Source organism: Macaca mulatta, chromosome 1 (genome assembly GCF_049350105.2).
Source record: "Macaca mulatta isolate MMU2019108-1 chromosome 1, T2T-MMU8v2.0, whole genome shotgun sequence".
In the NCBI taxonomy this organism is placed as follows: Eukaryota; Metazoa; Chordata; class Mammalia; order Primates; family Cercopithecidae; genus Macaca; species Macaca mulatta.
Window position 1 is genome coordinate 62,294,661 of NC_133406.1, and position 15,817 is coordinate 62,310,477.

A 15,817-nucleotide genomic window follows, 5' to 3' on the forward strand; every position below is an offset into this window, starting at 1 on the left:
AGATGGAGACTTAATTGAAAATTTAACCCAAGATGAGACATCTAGGCTGGACCTTGGATTTGAGGAGTGGGATGTAGCTGGCCTGCCTTGGTGGTTTTTAGGAAACTTGAGAAGCAACTATACACCTAGAAGTAATGGCTCAACTGATTTACAAACAAATCAGGTAAATTTCACATTTGAAGGGGAGTGTTTTTTTTTTTCTTTTGAAAGGGTAACATTCTTGGTTACTCTTGACCACACATTATATTCTCTAAGAATTCTTATTTACTCCTATAGCGTTAAATACCATCTGTATGCATGTGATACCCAAATCTGTATCTCTAGTCCTTACCTCTTCCCTAAATGCCCAACTTCAGTTTCCAGATGCCTGTTTAACTAACAGCTCTACTTAGAGGATTTGACATTGAACAATTTCAAAATGGAGCTTTTGGCTGTGCGTAGTGGCTCATGCCTGTAATCTCTGGGAGTCTCAGCCTATAACACTGGGAGGCCGAGACAGGAGGATTGCTTGAGCCCAGAAGTTTGAGACCAGCCTGGGCAACATAGATGCCATCTTTACAAAAAATAAAAAATTAGCCAGGCGTGGTGGCATGTGCCTGTTTTACTATAGTAATAACTGATTCAGCCCCCTCCTTCCTCACTTCCTGTCATTCTTCTTGTTCACTACATGTGTTTTGGATATACCAGGCTCCTTTCTGACCCTGTAGCCCAAAATTCCTTCCTTCCTCAGGCACCTTAAGTTTGTTCTTTACTCTTTCTGGAACTCTCTTCCTCCATATTATTTCTTTGCCTTCTCATGAGTTAGGACTCAATTCAAATGTAATTTCTTCAAAGAGGTCATTCCTGGCCCCTAAGGCTATTACGTTACACAGTTCCAGTAGGTTCCATTCACTTTTTGTTTTGGAGCTGTGTAGTTATAGGTGGTGGCCCTGCAAAACCATCCCCTAGTTAAAATAGCCTCCTCTCTAGCCACTCTTCTCTTTTATCCTATTTTATTCTCCATAGCACTTCTCACTTTGTAAAAATATTGCTATATTTTATATGTGTGTTGTGTGTTTACCACTGAAGTGTAAGGCCAGAGCTTTTGTATTGTTCACCACTTTTTCCATTACCTAGTACCTAGAACAGTATGTGGCACATAATAGGTATTCAGTGAGTATTTGTTTAATAAATGAATGAATATATAACAGTGGCAAAATAATAAATTGTCTCTTATGAATGTTGTAGAAAAGCATGTCATGAAATACTCATAGATGAATGCAGAAAGAAAGTTCTATATGGAGTTCAGAAAGTGTCAGGACAAAAGGTTTGGGTGACCATCAGTATTTCTCATATTTCTTTAATAAGCATCCTTGACATTTTGAGGGAAAGAGTATTTCAGAACTAATGGAATGTTTTCTAGCTTCTTAGAGTGTCACCTGTAGAAGGGAATTTAGGGAACAGATTCTATTTACTTGAGCAACTACAAGTCCTTACCTTTTAAACTTTTCAGAACTGTTTCTCAGGTGTTATACCTGATTGAGTGTTAAAAGAGGAAAGTCCATGCCTGGCATTATATCCATCCATTAGTTTATCCATAGTAGGTGTCAAGTAGATATGTGTTGAATGAATACATGTCCACTGAATAAAGGCAAGATGTTCTTTGGCGATGTAGTGTGACAACATTGAGTTTTGGGTTCATTTGTGTTGTTTCAACATGTCTGATAAACCTCTGAATACAGAAACTCATGTTTGTTTTTTTCTGTTAGGATGTGGGTACTGCCATTGTTTCAGATACTACAGATGACTTGTGGTTTTTGAATGAGTCAGTATCAGAGCAGTTAGGTGTTGGAATAAAAGTTGAAGCTGGTGATACTGAACAAACAAGTGAAGAAGTAGGGAAAGTAAGCGACAAAAAGGTATGTTGTGGAAAAATTCCATGTTGATTCTGTTTGTGTGCTCATAGTATAATCTGTTCAGATCTCTTTGTATCTCTTTGTACAACAGATTGCTTACATAATCCCCCTTTTTAACTTTAATTAATTTTTCAGTGCAATTTTAAGATTCACATTAAGTGTTAAGTTAACCAGGGCTGCCTTAAAAGCCCCTACTTAGTCAAAAGCAGTAAGCTATTCTTTTTTTCCCCTGCTTATAGCAACTAGCTATCTTTTTTCTCCCTTTGCTAACAAGGTAAGGTGCTAATCAAGCTTGTCCAACCCACAGCCTGTGAACCACATGCGGCCCAGAACAGCTTTCAATCAACACAAATTCATAAACTTTTTAAAAACATTCTGAGTTTTCTTGTGATTTTTTTTTTCCTTTTAGCCCATCAGTTGTCATTAGTGTTAGTGTATTTTATGTGTGACCCAAGACAATTCTTCCAGTGCGACCCAGGGAAGCCAAAAGATTGGACATCTCTGTTCTAAATGAACAGCAGTCTGTAGGAGAAAACTTATTTCTTGGAAATCTTGATAGCTTCCATAGCCATTTTATACCTAAATGGAAAGATAAGATTATTTCTTTGTAGCTATTTTAGAGTTAAAATAGTAGAAAAGAGGGGAGATTGAACTCTGAGTACATATGGTATGTACTCATGAAGTACTCATACATATAGTGTGTACTCATGTACAGATGAAGAGTCATATAGGCAACTTGCTCAAGACTCAGAAGAAATTGGGGAGGAGATCCAGTGGCCAGGATGTAGAAGAGTGCTGGTAAACATCCATTGAATAAATACAGCAAAGAAAACCAAACCTAAATTGGGTCATCTTTTTTATTTATTTAAGGGATTTTCATAGGAATTTTGAGTTCCTGAAGGATACCCTAGTATATTCGTTGTAGTCAAATGGTGCTTGGGTTCTCTTAGACTAGTTATATGGGTAGCATTAGAAGGAATGCAGGTGGCTTGAATTAAGACAAAAGTGACATTTGGAAACTTTATTTATTTTTGAGATGGGATCTCACTGTTTTGCCCAACCTGGTCTTAAACTTCTTAGCTCAAGTGGTTCTTCCACTTCAGCCTCCCAAGTAGTTGGGGTCACAGGCATGTGCAACCATACCTGGCCTGGGAAACTTTTATAGAGACAGATGGGACTTAAAATACTTGACCATTTTTGAGAAGGTTGCTGTACAGAGGTTCATAATGGTTTCATAATTGGTTTTATTCCTTTTATTGGACCACAAAACTAGGGCTTTAAATTTTTAAATTCTAAATTTTAAAATTAAGAACACTCCTCACTTTTGAAATGGACTTTTTTTGTTTGTTTCTGTTTATATGGGCATGTTTTTATAGGACACCAGAGTATCACATAACTGGTTTTACTTTTGAATGTGAAAAGTAAAATTTTAAAATATTTTGTTTCATTTTTCCTGTCTGCTTGGATAAAAATTTTCATGTTTAACAATTTGGAGCTTTTCTACTCTGAAGTTATTTATTTATTTATTTATTTTTAAATTGTTTTAGAGACAAGCTCTTACTCTGTCACCCAGGCTGGAGTGCAGTGGTGAGATCATAGCTTACTGCAAGCTGGAACTCTTGGGTTCAAGCAGTTCTCTTGTCTCAGCCCCGAAGTAGCTGGGACTACAGGTGTGCACCACCACACCTGGCTAATTTTTTAAATTTTTTGTAGAGACAGGGTCTTGCTTTCTTGCCTAGGCCAGTTTCAAACTCCTGGGCTCAAGAGATCCTCCTGCCTTGGCCTCCCAAAGTGCTGAAATTATAGGAACCTGGCTGTAAAATAGCCACCATGCCCAGCTATTTTCTCTAAAGTCATAAATACGGGCATCTTCTCTCTTCTGAATGCAAAATTTATTTGGTAACCCTTCTGGGTGCTTTTCTCTCGTTTGTGCTACTACTGAAATGCCAACTAGATGTACAGAATAATGTGTTTGGTCTTGCATTTAAGCTGTCTCCTTAAGTGCTAGAGATAGGAGCAGAATGTGAGTTTTAAATTGAAGCAGTTGTCTTTTTTGCTTTTAGGTAATTAGCTTCATCTGAAACAAGTAAACATTACTAATGAGATTTTTGCCTTCACAGGTGATTGAAATGGGAAAAAATGATGACCTTGAAGACTCTAAGTCCTTAAGTGATGATACTGATGTAGAAGTTACCTCTGAGGTATGAATCTCTAGCTAAAGCTATTTTGCACCAGCCCCATCTTCAGATGATGTAATCCCAGCAGTTCATTTGTGTTGAAGAGTGCTGCTTTTCCCCCCATTTCTGTCTCCCTTGCATAGTTGCTAAGTAGTGATGATTTCTTTATGTCTTTTAAGAGGTTTTTATTAGAACTTAAGAAGAGAAAGGGATAATTTGATCTTAACCTCTCCCTACCTTGAAAAGGATGAGATAAATGCCTCTGTGTGCCTTTCTCCCTGCCATCAAATCTCTTTGGAGACACAAAGTTATTCAAAATAGTCCTGCCCTGCTTTCCCTGACTCAACACCTCTCTGCAATCCAAAGACAGACCCATAGGCTATCTAAAATTGTTTGTTGAGTATAAAAATAATATTGTCATTGTTTTCTTAAAAAGAAGCAGATGGAAAACAGCTTCATTTCCACACAGATTAGTATTAATGGAGGACTATTAAAGAAGATTTGATATTCCGCTCTTAGGTTAATAGGGATGGATTTGTCATTAGTTGACAACTGAAGTCTAGACCCAAATGTATACCTTGCTTTTTTCTTGCTATTTCCCCATGTTTCTTTTAGCCTTGCCACAGGTAACACACTATGGGAAAAAGGTTGGTGGAGGAAGGGTAAGAAGGGGATTTTACATTTTACTGCTTGAAAAGAGAAACATTTTTAGGTTGTTGCTGGTGTTGATCCTTCCCCTAATCCCACCACACCACTGTTGACCATTATGGTAGTTCATTGCCCATTATCTGTGTGTAGCTTAGTAATAAAGTGAAATATATTGGTCCAGTAAGTGTTCTTGACCATAATACAAATAACAGAGATAAAAGTTTCCATCTGTTTTTTTGAGATGGAGTTTCACTCTTGTTGCCAAGGTTGGAGTGCAATGGCACAATCTCGGCTCACTGCAACCTCCGCCTTCCAGGTGCAAGTGATTCTCCTGCCTCAGCCTCCCGAGTAGCTGAGATTACAGGCATGTGCTACCACGCCCGGCTAATTTTGTATTTTTAGTAGAGATGAGGATCTCCATGTTGGTCAGGCTGGTCTCGAACTTCTGACCTCAGGTGATCCGCCTGCCTTGGCCTCCCAAAGTGCTGGGGTTACAGGCATGAGCCACCACTCCTGGCCATGTTTCCATCTTAATCAGACTTCTGTGACTACTTGGGCACAGAAAACCTATTAAGCAAATGGACTGTATTTCATCAAATCAAAGATGCCATTGAATTTAATAAGCCCTATTTTATGTCCTACTAAGAAAAAGTGGTGTAATTTAAACTATGGCACACCATCAGTCACGAATTCCAAATCTTTACGAAGTTCCTTGGATTATCTGTATAGCATTTTAAATGAGATTGGAAGATCTTAGACTGGCAAGAGTGTTTTGAGGCCGTCTGGAGTCAGTTTAACACATGGTTGTGCCCTGGCCTCTCAGTCTGGACAATTGAGTTATGACTTCTAGACTTAAAGTGCTTGGCCTTTGACCTGAAAGTAATCAAGTTCAGCTTATGTGAAATCATTGATCCTGTCAAAGCCAGGCAGTTAACCACATTAAATATTCTTACTTGTTCTTACATTAAATATTCTTACTTGTTTTGTAGCTATTTTTGAATTAAGCAAAGCATTTAAAATTGATTGAGATCTAGTATCTCCTAATTTGAATATGGAAAAGTAGGGAAAAATTACTTGACATTCAAGGACAAGAACATTTATTTTTCAGAGGGCATGATTTAGGCATGCAATTATACCTATAATCCTGGGTACAATGAGAGTGCATGAGTAAATTTAGTAGTTTTCAAATCTCATCTGTTTTAGCTGTCTTTTTTGCCAAATTTTATAATACTTGCTATTAGTGTAGAAAACAATGACAGTCTTCGTTCTTCAGCCTCTTGCCCGATAAAGGAGTAAGTTGTGCAAAAAAAAGTAACTCCAAAGAAGCCCATAAGGTACAGCAGACAATGTAAATTTCACTGAGATGAGGTAGAAAGCCAGAATAATTTAACTTTCTTAAAGATAGCTATATCAGGCCGGGCGCGGTGGCTCAAGCCTGTAATCCCAGCACTTTGGGAGGCCGAGTCGGGCGGATCACGAGGTCAGGAGATCGAGACCATCCTGGCTAACCCGGTGAAACCCCGTCTCTACTAAAAAATACAAAAAACACTAGCCGGGCGAGGTGGCGGGCGCCTGTAGTCCCAGCTACTCGGGAGGCTGAGGCAGGAGAATGGCGTAAACCCAGGAGGCGGAGCTTGCAGTGAGCTGAGATCCGGCCACTGCACTCCAGCCTGGGCGACAGAGCAAGACTCCGTCTCAAAAAAAAAAAAAAAAAAAGATAGCTATATCAGATTTTGGCTCGAATATAGCAGTTGTGGCACTATTGGTGTAAAACTTCCAAAGACTTTCCTTCATGTGGCTATAGAATTTGTTCAAATCCTAGGCTAGATCACTGGTGTGAAATAGCTTAGTGAGAGGATGTGAATGAATTTGGCCTCCTTTCCTTTTTCTCAGCATCATATTAACCCCCTGAGTATTAATTGGCTTCGCTTGTCTTTGTAGGACGAGTGGCAGTGTACTGAATGCAAGAAATTTAACTCTCCAAGCAAGAGGTACTGTTTTCGTTGTTGGGCCTTGAGGAAGGATTGGTATTCAGATTGTTCAAAGTTAACCCATTCTCTCTCCACATCTGATATCACTGCCATACCTGAAAAGGAAAATGAAGGAAATGATGTCCCTGATTGTCGAAGAACCATTTCGGCTCCTGTCGTTAGGCCTAAAGATGTGTATATAAAGAAAGAAAACTCCAAACTTTTTGATCCTTGCAACTCGGTGGAATTCTTGGATTTGGCTCACAGTTCTGAAAGCCAAGAGACCATCTCAAGCACGGGAGAACAGTTAGATAACCTTTCTGAACAGAGAACAGATACAGAAAACATGGAGGATTGCCAGAACCTCTTGAAGCCGTGTAGCTTATGTGAGAAAAGACCACGAGACGGGAACATTATTCATGGGAGGACGGGCCATCTTGTCACTTGTTTTCACTGTGCCAGAAGACTAAAGAAGGCTGGGGCTTCATGCCCTATTTGCAAGAAAGAGATTCAGCTGGTTATTAAGGTTTTTATAGCATAATGGTAGTAGAACATAAAAATGCGTTTCTTCAATTCACTTACACATTGTTTGAAAATCAGTCCTTTATTTAATTTTATTTCCTACCTGTCAGAATGTTCTTAGGCATCAAAATCCGAGGTAGCTGTAGGAAAAATACTGGAGCTAACAATGAAGAACAGAAGTAATCTGATTAGTCAAATTATGAAGTGCCGTGGATTACTTTATGCAGCAGTCAGGTACATAGGTAGGTGAACCCAAAAGAAAAACTCTTGAAAAACAAGAGATTTCTTCCATGCACATTTACAGTGTTGAGGTATAATTAACATGATAAGGTGTTTCCTTGTAACGAGTTGTAGAAATCTGAGTAACCACCCAAAAAAAGCAATAGAATGTTTCTGTCACCCCAAAATACTCCCTTCTGCCCCTTTTCAGACCTTCAGCTATTTCAAGGCTCTCACCCTAGATTCGGTTTTTTTTGCACTTTTTTTTTCGAGGATATAGGGGAGGTGTGGGGTGACAGGGTCTGTCTTGTTCTGTCTCCCAGGCTGAAGTGCAGTGCAGTGGTATGATCATGGCTCACTGCAGCCTTGGTCTCCTGGGAATAAGTGGTCTTCCCACTTCAGCCTCCTGAATAGCTGAGACTGTAGACTAGCATAACCACACTGGCTAATTTTTTGTGGAGATGAAGTCCCACTGTGTTGCCCAGGCTGGTCTCGAACTCCTGGGCTCAAACAATCCTTCCGCCTCAGCCTTCCAAAGTGCTGAGATTATAGTCATGAGCCACCTAGTCTGGCCCTTTTGCAAGACTTTAATCCGACATCTAAATTTTTGAAATTTAAGTACTTACAAAGGATATACTATCCAACATATTGCATATTATATATGTGCTTTAAGGTTTTTTTTTTTTTTTTTTTTTGAGAGACAGGGTCTCACTTTGTCATCCAAGCTGGAGTACAGTGGTGCAAACATGGCTCACCTCCTGGGCTCAAGTGATCTCCAGCTTCAGCTTCCCTCACAGGCATTTACTGTCTCACCCAGTTAAATAAAAAAATTTGTAGACAGCGTCTCATTATGTTGCCCAGGCTGGTCTCGAACTCTTGGGTTTAAGTGATTCCCCTGCCTCAGCCTCCCAAAGTATTGGGCTTATAGCCATAAGCCACTATGCTTGGCTTAAAGATATTTTTATGAAAGCCCTGGGGCAGATTTAGCTGATTATAGAAAAAGTCCTGTCATATAAACTGGCAAAGCCTGTTCTCAGTTTAATTAGCCAAATCAGACTTAACTTCAGTCAGAACATGTCTTGGTTTTCATTCAGATAAATGCACAAACATACTTCTCCAGCGCAGCCTTCAGAAGGATCAGTTCCTTTTTTTTTTTTTTTTTTCCTTTCTAGACAGGATCTTGCTCTGTCGCCTAGGCTGGAGTGCACTCGCACAATCACAGTTCACTGCAGCCTCGACCTCCCAGATCCAAGCAGTCCTCCCACTGAAGCCTCCCAAGTAGCTGGGACTATAGGTGCGTGGCACCATGCCCAGCTGATTTTTGTATTTTTTGTACAGATAGCATTTTGCCATGCTGCCCAGGCTGGTCCCAAACTCCTAGCCTCAAGCAACTCTCCTGCCTCAGCCTCTCAAAGTGCTAGGATTATAGTCCTGAGCTGCTGCCCCCTACCCTCTTTGCCTCTTAGGAGTCATTTAGATTTTTTTTTTATCCTTTTGTTTAGTGCCTCTGGAGCTGCTTGCACCATCTTTAAGTTGGTTTCCATAGAGTTATGCATGTATCCTTACCCCGTGGGAAAATGTTGGTGTATTCTCAAGGGTATGCATGTGTCATTTTGGAGACCAAGGCCCTAGAACTGTCAAACTTAAGGATCGTAAAAATCACGAGGGTTGCTTGTTAAAAATGCCCAAACCCCCCGAGACTGATCCCTGAGATCTGGACCAGGAATTTGCATTTGAACAAGTGTTTCTGGAATCTCTATGCAAGTTTTATACAGAACATGCTTTTGGAATTCTTGCCTTAGACAAGAGTGTCCAATCTTTTGGCTTCCCTGGTCCACATTGGAAGAAGAATTGTCTTGGACCACACATAAAATACACTAACACTAGCAATAGCTGATGAGCTTAAAAAAAAAAAATTGTGGGCCTGGTATAGTGGCTCATGTCTGTAATCCTGGCACTTTGGGAGGCTGAGGCGGGTGAATCACCTGAGGTCGGGAGTTCAAGACCAGCCTGACCAACACAGAGAAACCCCATCTCTACTAAAAATACAGAAAATTAGCCGGGCATGGTGGCACATGCCTGTAGTCCCAGCTACTCAGGAGGCTGAGGCAGGAGAATTGCTTGAACCTGGGAGGTGGAGGTTGCGGTGAGCTGAGGTTGCGCCATTGCACCCCAGCCTGGGCAACAATAGCAAAACTCTGTCTCAGAAAAAAAAAATCTCATAATGTTGTTGTTTTTGTTTGTTTGTTTTAGAGACGGCGTCTCACTCTGTTGCCCAGGCTAGAGTGCAATGGCACGATCTCTGCTCACCGCAACCTCTGCCTCCTGGGTTCAAGTGATTCTGCTGCCTCAGCCTCCCAAGTAGCTGGGACTACAGGCACATACCACCATGCCCAGCTAATTTTTGTATTTTTAGCAGAGATGGGATTTCACTATGTTGGCCAGGCTGGTCTCAAACTCCTGACCTCATGACCCACACCCCTCGGCCTCCCGAAGTGCTGGGATTTTAGGCGTGAGCCACCGCACCCAGCCAAGTTATAATTTTTAATAAAACTTAAGAAGAATTAAGCATTTTACTTATGTTTATAGATATTTGATCTTAATTTGGCACATCATTGTCCACGAAAGAATCCTCTTATGCTACTCAGCTTTACTCCTGTTCCTGCTTGCTCACCAGGGTTTTTCACTGCTTCTGTTAGCACTAAGTACTTAGGCGATCCTAAGCTATGTTCTTGAGCCGAATTTCATCTTCACTTGTAGGAAACTTTATTTCTTTTCTTTTTTTTTTTAAATTTGAGATGGAGTTTTGCTCTTGTCGCCCAGGCTGGAGTGCAGTAGAGTGCTTGGCTCACTGCAACCTCCGCCTCCCAGTTTCAGATGATTCTCCTGCCTCAGCCTCCCAAGTAGCTGGGATTACAGGTGTGCACCACCATGTCTGGCTAATTTCGTATTTTTAGTAGAGATGGTTCCACCATGTTGGTCAGGCTGGTCTCGAACTCCTGACCTCAGGTCATCCACCCACCTTGGCCTCGCAAAGTGCTGGGATTACAGGCGTGAGCCACAGTGCCCAGCTTAAACTGTTTTCGTGATCTGTTTTTGATTTTGTTCTTTTTTCCTTGCCACTGCGGTACAGATTTTTTTTACTCACTGCCACTAAACTAAAGCAAGGCATAGTTTATATGTGAAGTGTTCAGAGTTTACTGCTATAAGGAAACTTCCTAATACTGACATTCACCTTTTAGCTGTAGTTATTGGGACCATGTGCTCTGGTTTTCTGGAGACTGCCAGTTTGCTCCCTTCTGCATCCCACCTGGGTTGTTTCTGTCTGTCCCCTTTCACTTTCAAATGTCTTCATTTGGATGTTAAATTATATGGTCACCTAGTTATAGGTAAGCCATGCTCGAGTTGAAATCTTGATAGTGAGGAAAGATCTGTGTCATTGGAGCTCATTGTTTCTGCTGCAATGTGCCATAGACTATGCATAATGAAATCATACCACATTACCATCAGAATTCTTGTTTTAGTTGTCATTTAAATTAATATTTATGATTGTTATCTTGGGCAAAAAGTTTAGAGCAGAGATGACAAATCATTAGAACAACGATGAATTTCAGTATTATGGCTAAAAAGTTCCTCTGTCTCAATATTAACTCACTCTCCTTGCAGTGTACTTAACAGTAATTGGTATGCTTTTTTATTTAATGCTTAAATCAGACTTTATAAAAATCTTAAACCAGGCCTTTAATATGGTATGCCATTTCGCCAGTCTACCAATGGAATAGTATGGGCTTCTAATCCTAGGCTTGTACAATGGATTGAAGTTGAGCCATGCCAGCCTCTGCACTGCCACTAATTTGTGTAATACAAGATTGAGTCACTGCCAAGTATTTGAAATATGCGGTTGTGTTTTAATTATAATTTATGTATAGTTAGATGTATGTAATGCATTGTGTGATATTATTTGGTTTGTAAGAATTTATTTTTAAGGGTCACGGCCATTTGTAATATTTTTTGTGTGTGTAAATTCAATGCAATGTTGGCTCCCTTGAAAAGTAACTGATATATTGGTGCATGTTCTTCTGTTCCATAATACAAAGCTATGTAATGTTACCTCTTGACTCACTTTTGAAAGGAAGACAATTGTTACTGAGATATTTGAATTTTTTCCCCTCAGAATTATGTGAATTTCTGATATATGGCTTTAGATACTGTGAATCTGTTTTCCATTTAGTCAGTTATCTGCTTAAATTGTTCAGAATTACATCCTAAGGAGCAGTTTGTTCTGATGGTTCTCCCACTCATGAGTGTGCATGTGTGCAAGCACGTTTTGATCCTGATGCTACCTTTGCTAAAAATGGCTATAGATTAGGAACTAGCTATGTTTTTAGAATCTGCACTTCAAAGATAAAGGAACCAGTAAGCTCTCTCATGTACCGAACCTGAAATGTATAGTGTTTACAAATGTCTGGAATTTTGCACTGCCATAGGGAATGTTAAGGTTACTTGGCTGGAATTTATCAGACTGTGAGTAAACAAGTTGAAGTTTAACAGATGAGGGGGAATATTGAGGCCCCTAAGGCTAAACAAAATAATCAGTGTCTGAGATAGTGGTTGATGTGGCTCCCCAGGCCTAATTTGGGAACAGTTTTTCCTGATTGCTTTGAGAAGTACTTTGTGTTGACAGAAATTTTCATTTTGCTTGCCATTGCTATATTCTCCCTTTATAGGAGCCACCGGGCTTCTTTGCTTTTGTGGGAAATGTCCCATTAGCATTTCAGATCTTTTGATATGCACTAATGCTGTTATTGGTAATGCTGTTATTGGTGAATATAGCATAGTTAAATAAACTGTTACAGTAAATCTACACTTGGATTTACTGCACCTCTACCAATAGCCTTTTGAATGACTGAAAGTGTTACAGAAAAAGAGGCATGTCTGCAGAAAGAGGTAGCTAATATTTTTTGGTATTTTATCTGAAATCCAACATGCTGCTTCCCTACAGGTTGTTTTCCTTCTTACGATCCTCATTGAATCCCCTCTGGGAGCACAGGACAGTTAGTAGAACTCTCCATTTCTTTTCTTTTCTTTTTTTTTTTTTTAAAGATGGTGTCTCTCTCTGTCGCCCAGGCTGGAGCGCAGTGGCGCGATCTCGGCTCACTGCAACCTCTGCCTCCCGGGTTCATGCCATTCTCCTGCCTCAGCCTCCCTAGTAGCTGGGACTACAGGTGCCTGCCACCACGCCCAGCTAAGTTTTGTATTTTTAGTGGAAACAGGGTTTCACCGGATTAGCCAGGATGGTCTTGATCTCCTGACTTTGTGATCCGCCCGCCTCAGCCTCCCAAAGTGCTGGGATTACAGGCGTGAGCCACCACGCCTGGCCGGAACTCTCCATTTCTTAAGGTGAAGAGGGTCAAGGATACCTAAAAAGGGTCAAATAATGCTAGAAGAGCAATTCTTCTTTCAGAGCAGTTGCTGTAATTTGGCAAATGCTTTATCGAAGATTGATATTAGGTTAGGGGCGGTGACTCAATGCCTGTAATCCCAGCACTTTAGGAGGCCAAGGTGGGTGGATTGCCTGAGCTCAAGAGTTCGAGACCAGTCTGACCAGTATGGTGAAACCCTGTCTCTACTAAAAATACAAAAATTAGCCGGTTGTGGTGGTGTGTACATGTAGTCCCAGCTACTCAGGAGGTTGAGACAGGAGAATCACTTGAATCTGAGAATCACTTGAATCACAATCTCTGGCTTGCAGTGAGCCAAGACCGCACCACTGCGCTCCTGCCTGGGCGACAGAGCGAGACTCAGTCTCAAAAAAAAAGAAAAAAGAAAATTGACATTTATCATTATAACAGCTCTCTGAAGGCATTTTTTTTAACAGTCAAGTACTGATATCAACAGACAAATATTTCTGATCAGATAGTCCCTGTCAACAGAGTAGCAAATGTGGTTTCATAAAGTGGGAAGAAAACAGCATGTTAAAATAACTTTTTGGGAGACTGATTTGAGTAATAATAAAACTCTGGTCTCCCTTAGAAAAAACCCTTTCTTCCACCTTTACTGTGTCATTTATATCCCCTTAGTTCAAAGTTGTTATCTTATTTCTGGATATTGCTTTTATACCAAAGACCCTTATCAGTCCTTGTAACTACAGTATCTTTAGATAAGATTCCTCTTCCCAGGGAAAGAGGGAATGTTTCTGTTGCAGAGTTAGGCAGTAGATGGGAAGCTGTGATGGCAGAGCTACTATCTAATAAAGTGACAACTCGTAGTTGAGGCTTCCTTTTTGTGTGTGATGGGGGATGGGGAAGTTAGCTCCCCTGTTGTCTCAGCACTAAGAAATTGAGGTCAGGCCAGGCGCAGTGGCTCACTTCTGTTATCCCAGCACTTGGGCGGCCAAAATGGGCAGATTGCTTGAGCTCAGGAGCTCAAGACCAGCCTGGGCAACATGGCGAAACCCTGTTTCTACCAAAAATACAAAAAATAACTGGGCATGGTGGGTGCACGCTTGTTGTCCCAGCTACTCAGGAAGCTGAGGTGGGAGGATTGCTTGAGCCTCGGAGGTGGAGGTTGCAGTGAGCTGAGATGGCACCACTGCAATCCAAGGTGGGTGACAGAGACCCTGTCTCAAAGAAATTGAGGCCAGACTTCCTTCTAACATGATTATTTTTTTCTCTGTAGTTTGCCTCATTTTTTCACTTCCTTTTCAATGAGAATCGAAGTGTTTCTTTTGGGGTTTTTTCTTCCCCCTTTAAAAATCAACAGGAAATATTTCAAAGGATGGATGAAATGCTTGGCTTCCTCAGCACTTGGCAAGGTAGACCTCATAGCAACCTCTGAATATGACTTTCTTTAGTCTCTAGCTGTGCACTATTAAGTGCCTTTTGGGGTGGAGGTAGAGTAAGTATTGAGTGCCAGTCTTGACCTCCATATGCCTCAGTTTTTCGTATCTATAAAAAGCAGTACACGTACCTACCCTTCTACCTCATAGTTTGTTGCGGGGATTCAATATGGGAGAGCAACTTTGAAGCCTGTTAATATCCTTGAAGAGATCTAAGAACTATTATGCTCTTGGTGTACCAAGCTCTGGGTATATATTCAGAATACCTCATGTTCTGGAAGCTGAGCACAAGCTCTCCTTTATTGCCTGCCTGGCAGAGCCTGTTTGCTTACTGCAAGCCCTTTTACCCATGCTTCTAGTTTAGGTATTCTTTCTTTGATATGAGGCTCTTGACTAGAAAAGAGTTCTTTCTCTAGGTGTTCTGAGAGAAGTTTGTAAATTTGGATAGTACATTCTATCCTGATAAAACCATCTTGCTGTGGTCTTGATGTACAAAACTTTTTTCTTTTCTTTTCTTTTTTTTTTTGAGACAGTCTCAGTCTGTTGCCCAGGCTGGAATGCAGTGGCGTGATCTTGGCTCACTGTAAGCCTCTTGGGTTCAAGCGATTCTCCTGCCTCAGCCTCTCAAGTAGCTGGGACTACAGGCGTGCACCATCACACCTGGCTAATTTTTGTATATTTAGTAGAGAAAGGGTTTCACCATGTTGGCGAGGCTGGTCTTGAACTCCTGACCTCAGGCGATCTGCCTGTCTTGGCCTCCCAAAGTACTGAGATTACAGGCGTGAGCCACCGTGCCTGGCCCAAAATGTCTCTTTCTACGTGCACTTGAGTAGGTGGCACAAAATGCACTGCCCATATATAGAAAACATGCAGTTTTCCAAATGTCTCCGATCAGAGAGTCACAATCAAGAGCAGCAAATGTGGTTTCATAAAGTGGGAAGAAAGTGGCAATTTAAAATAACTTTTTGGGAGACTGAATTGAGTAATAATAAAACTTCAGTCTCTCACACACACACAAAAAATAACCTTTCGAATGTGGCCAGCTCACTAAATGAGGAAAGAGGAAGGCATTTTCTGCATTCTTGCCTAGTTTTCTTTATAAGCGCCATGAAATTAACAGCTGTCTTTTTGGTGTTTGCACTATGTAATGCTTTTAATACTTTTTAATTGTGCTTTTTTGTGTATTAAATGTTTTTCCTTTTGCCATTGTGTGTTGTCATTATTTGTGAAATAGGTAATTTTGTGTATATACAGTTAAATCTCATTGCTATTCTATCTTTTGGTCTGATAGACCAAAGATATAACAGAAAATTACTTCTGTTACTTCTTTGGGGGAAGTTAATGGACTTAAAATCAGCAGCATTGGATATTTTCCCCCACTTACCTTTTAGAGCAGTTGCCATGTTTATTTTCAGGGTCCCAATCCTAAAGAAATCCATCAAATTTTATCGAGTATTTTCTAACATTGAGCTTGTGGTTTTAAATTGTGGCTAGTATGAGAGGTACTGAGGGTTTGTCACATCATATGCATTGATCAGTTGGTATGCC

General features: G+C 40.6%; 1 protein-coding gene across 18 annotated transcripts in view; it reads left to right on the top strand.

Moving 5' to 3' along the window:
* MDM4 (MDM4 regulator of p53) overlaps positions 1 to 15,475 on the top strand; it is a 45,934-nt gene extending 30,459 nt beyond the window's left edge. For 2 of the 18 annotated variants that reach the window (XM_078004338.1, XM_078004342.1), the window contains exons 8-12: positions 3 to 163; positions 1,749 to 1,898; positions 4,016 to 4,096; positions 6,662 to 7,076; positions 9,685 to 12,318. In XM_078004338.1, coding sequence (XP_077860464.1) covers positions 3 to 163; positions 1,749 to 1,898; positions 4,016 to 4,096; positions 6,662 to 7,076; positions 9,685 to 9,686 — 809 coding nt within the window. In that variant the 3' untranslated portion in view covers positions 9,687 to 12,318. Of the gene's footprint in view, positions 1 to 2; positions 164 to 1,748; positions 1,899 to 4,015; positions 4,097 to 6,661; positions 7,455 to 8,603; positions 9,277 to 9,684; positions 12,319 to 14,802 lie in introns of those variants that run through there. The other 16 variants (XR_013418114.1, XR_013418111.1, XR_013418116.1 and 13 more) reach the window with 16 other exon arrangements.
* Positions 15,476 to 15,817: the final 342 nt, after the last annotated feature.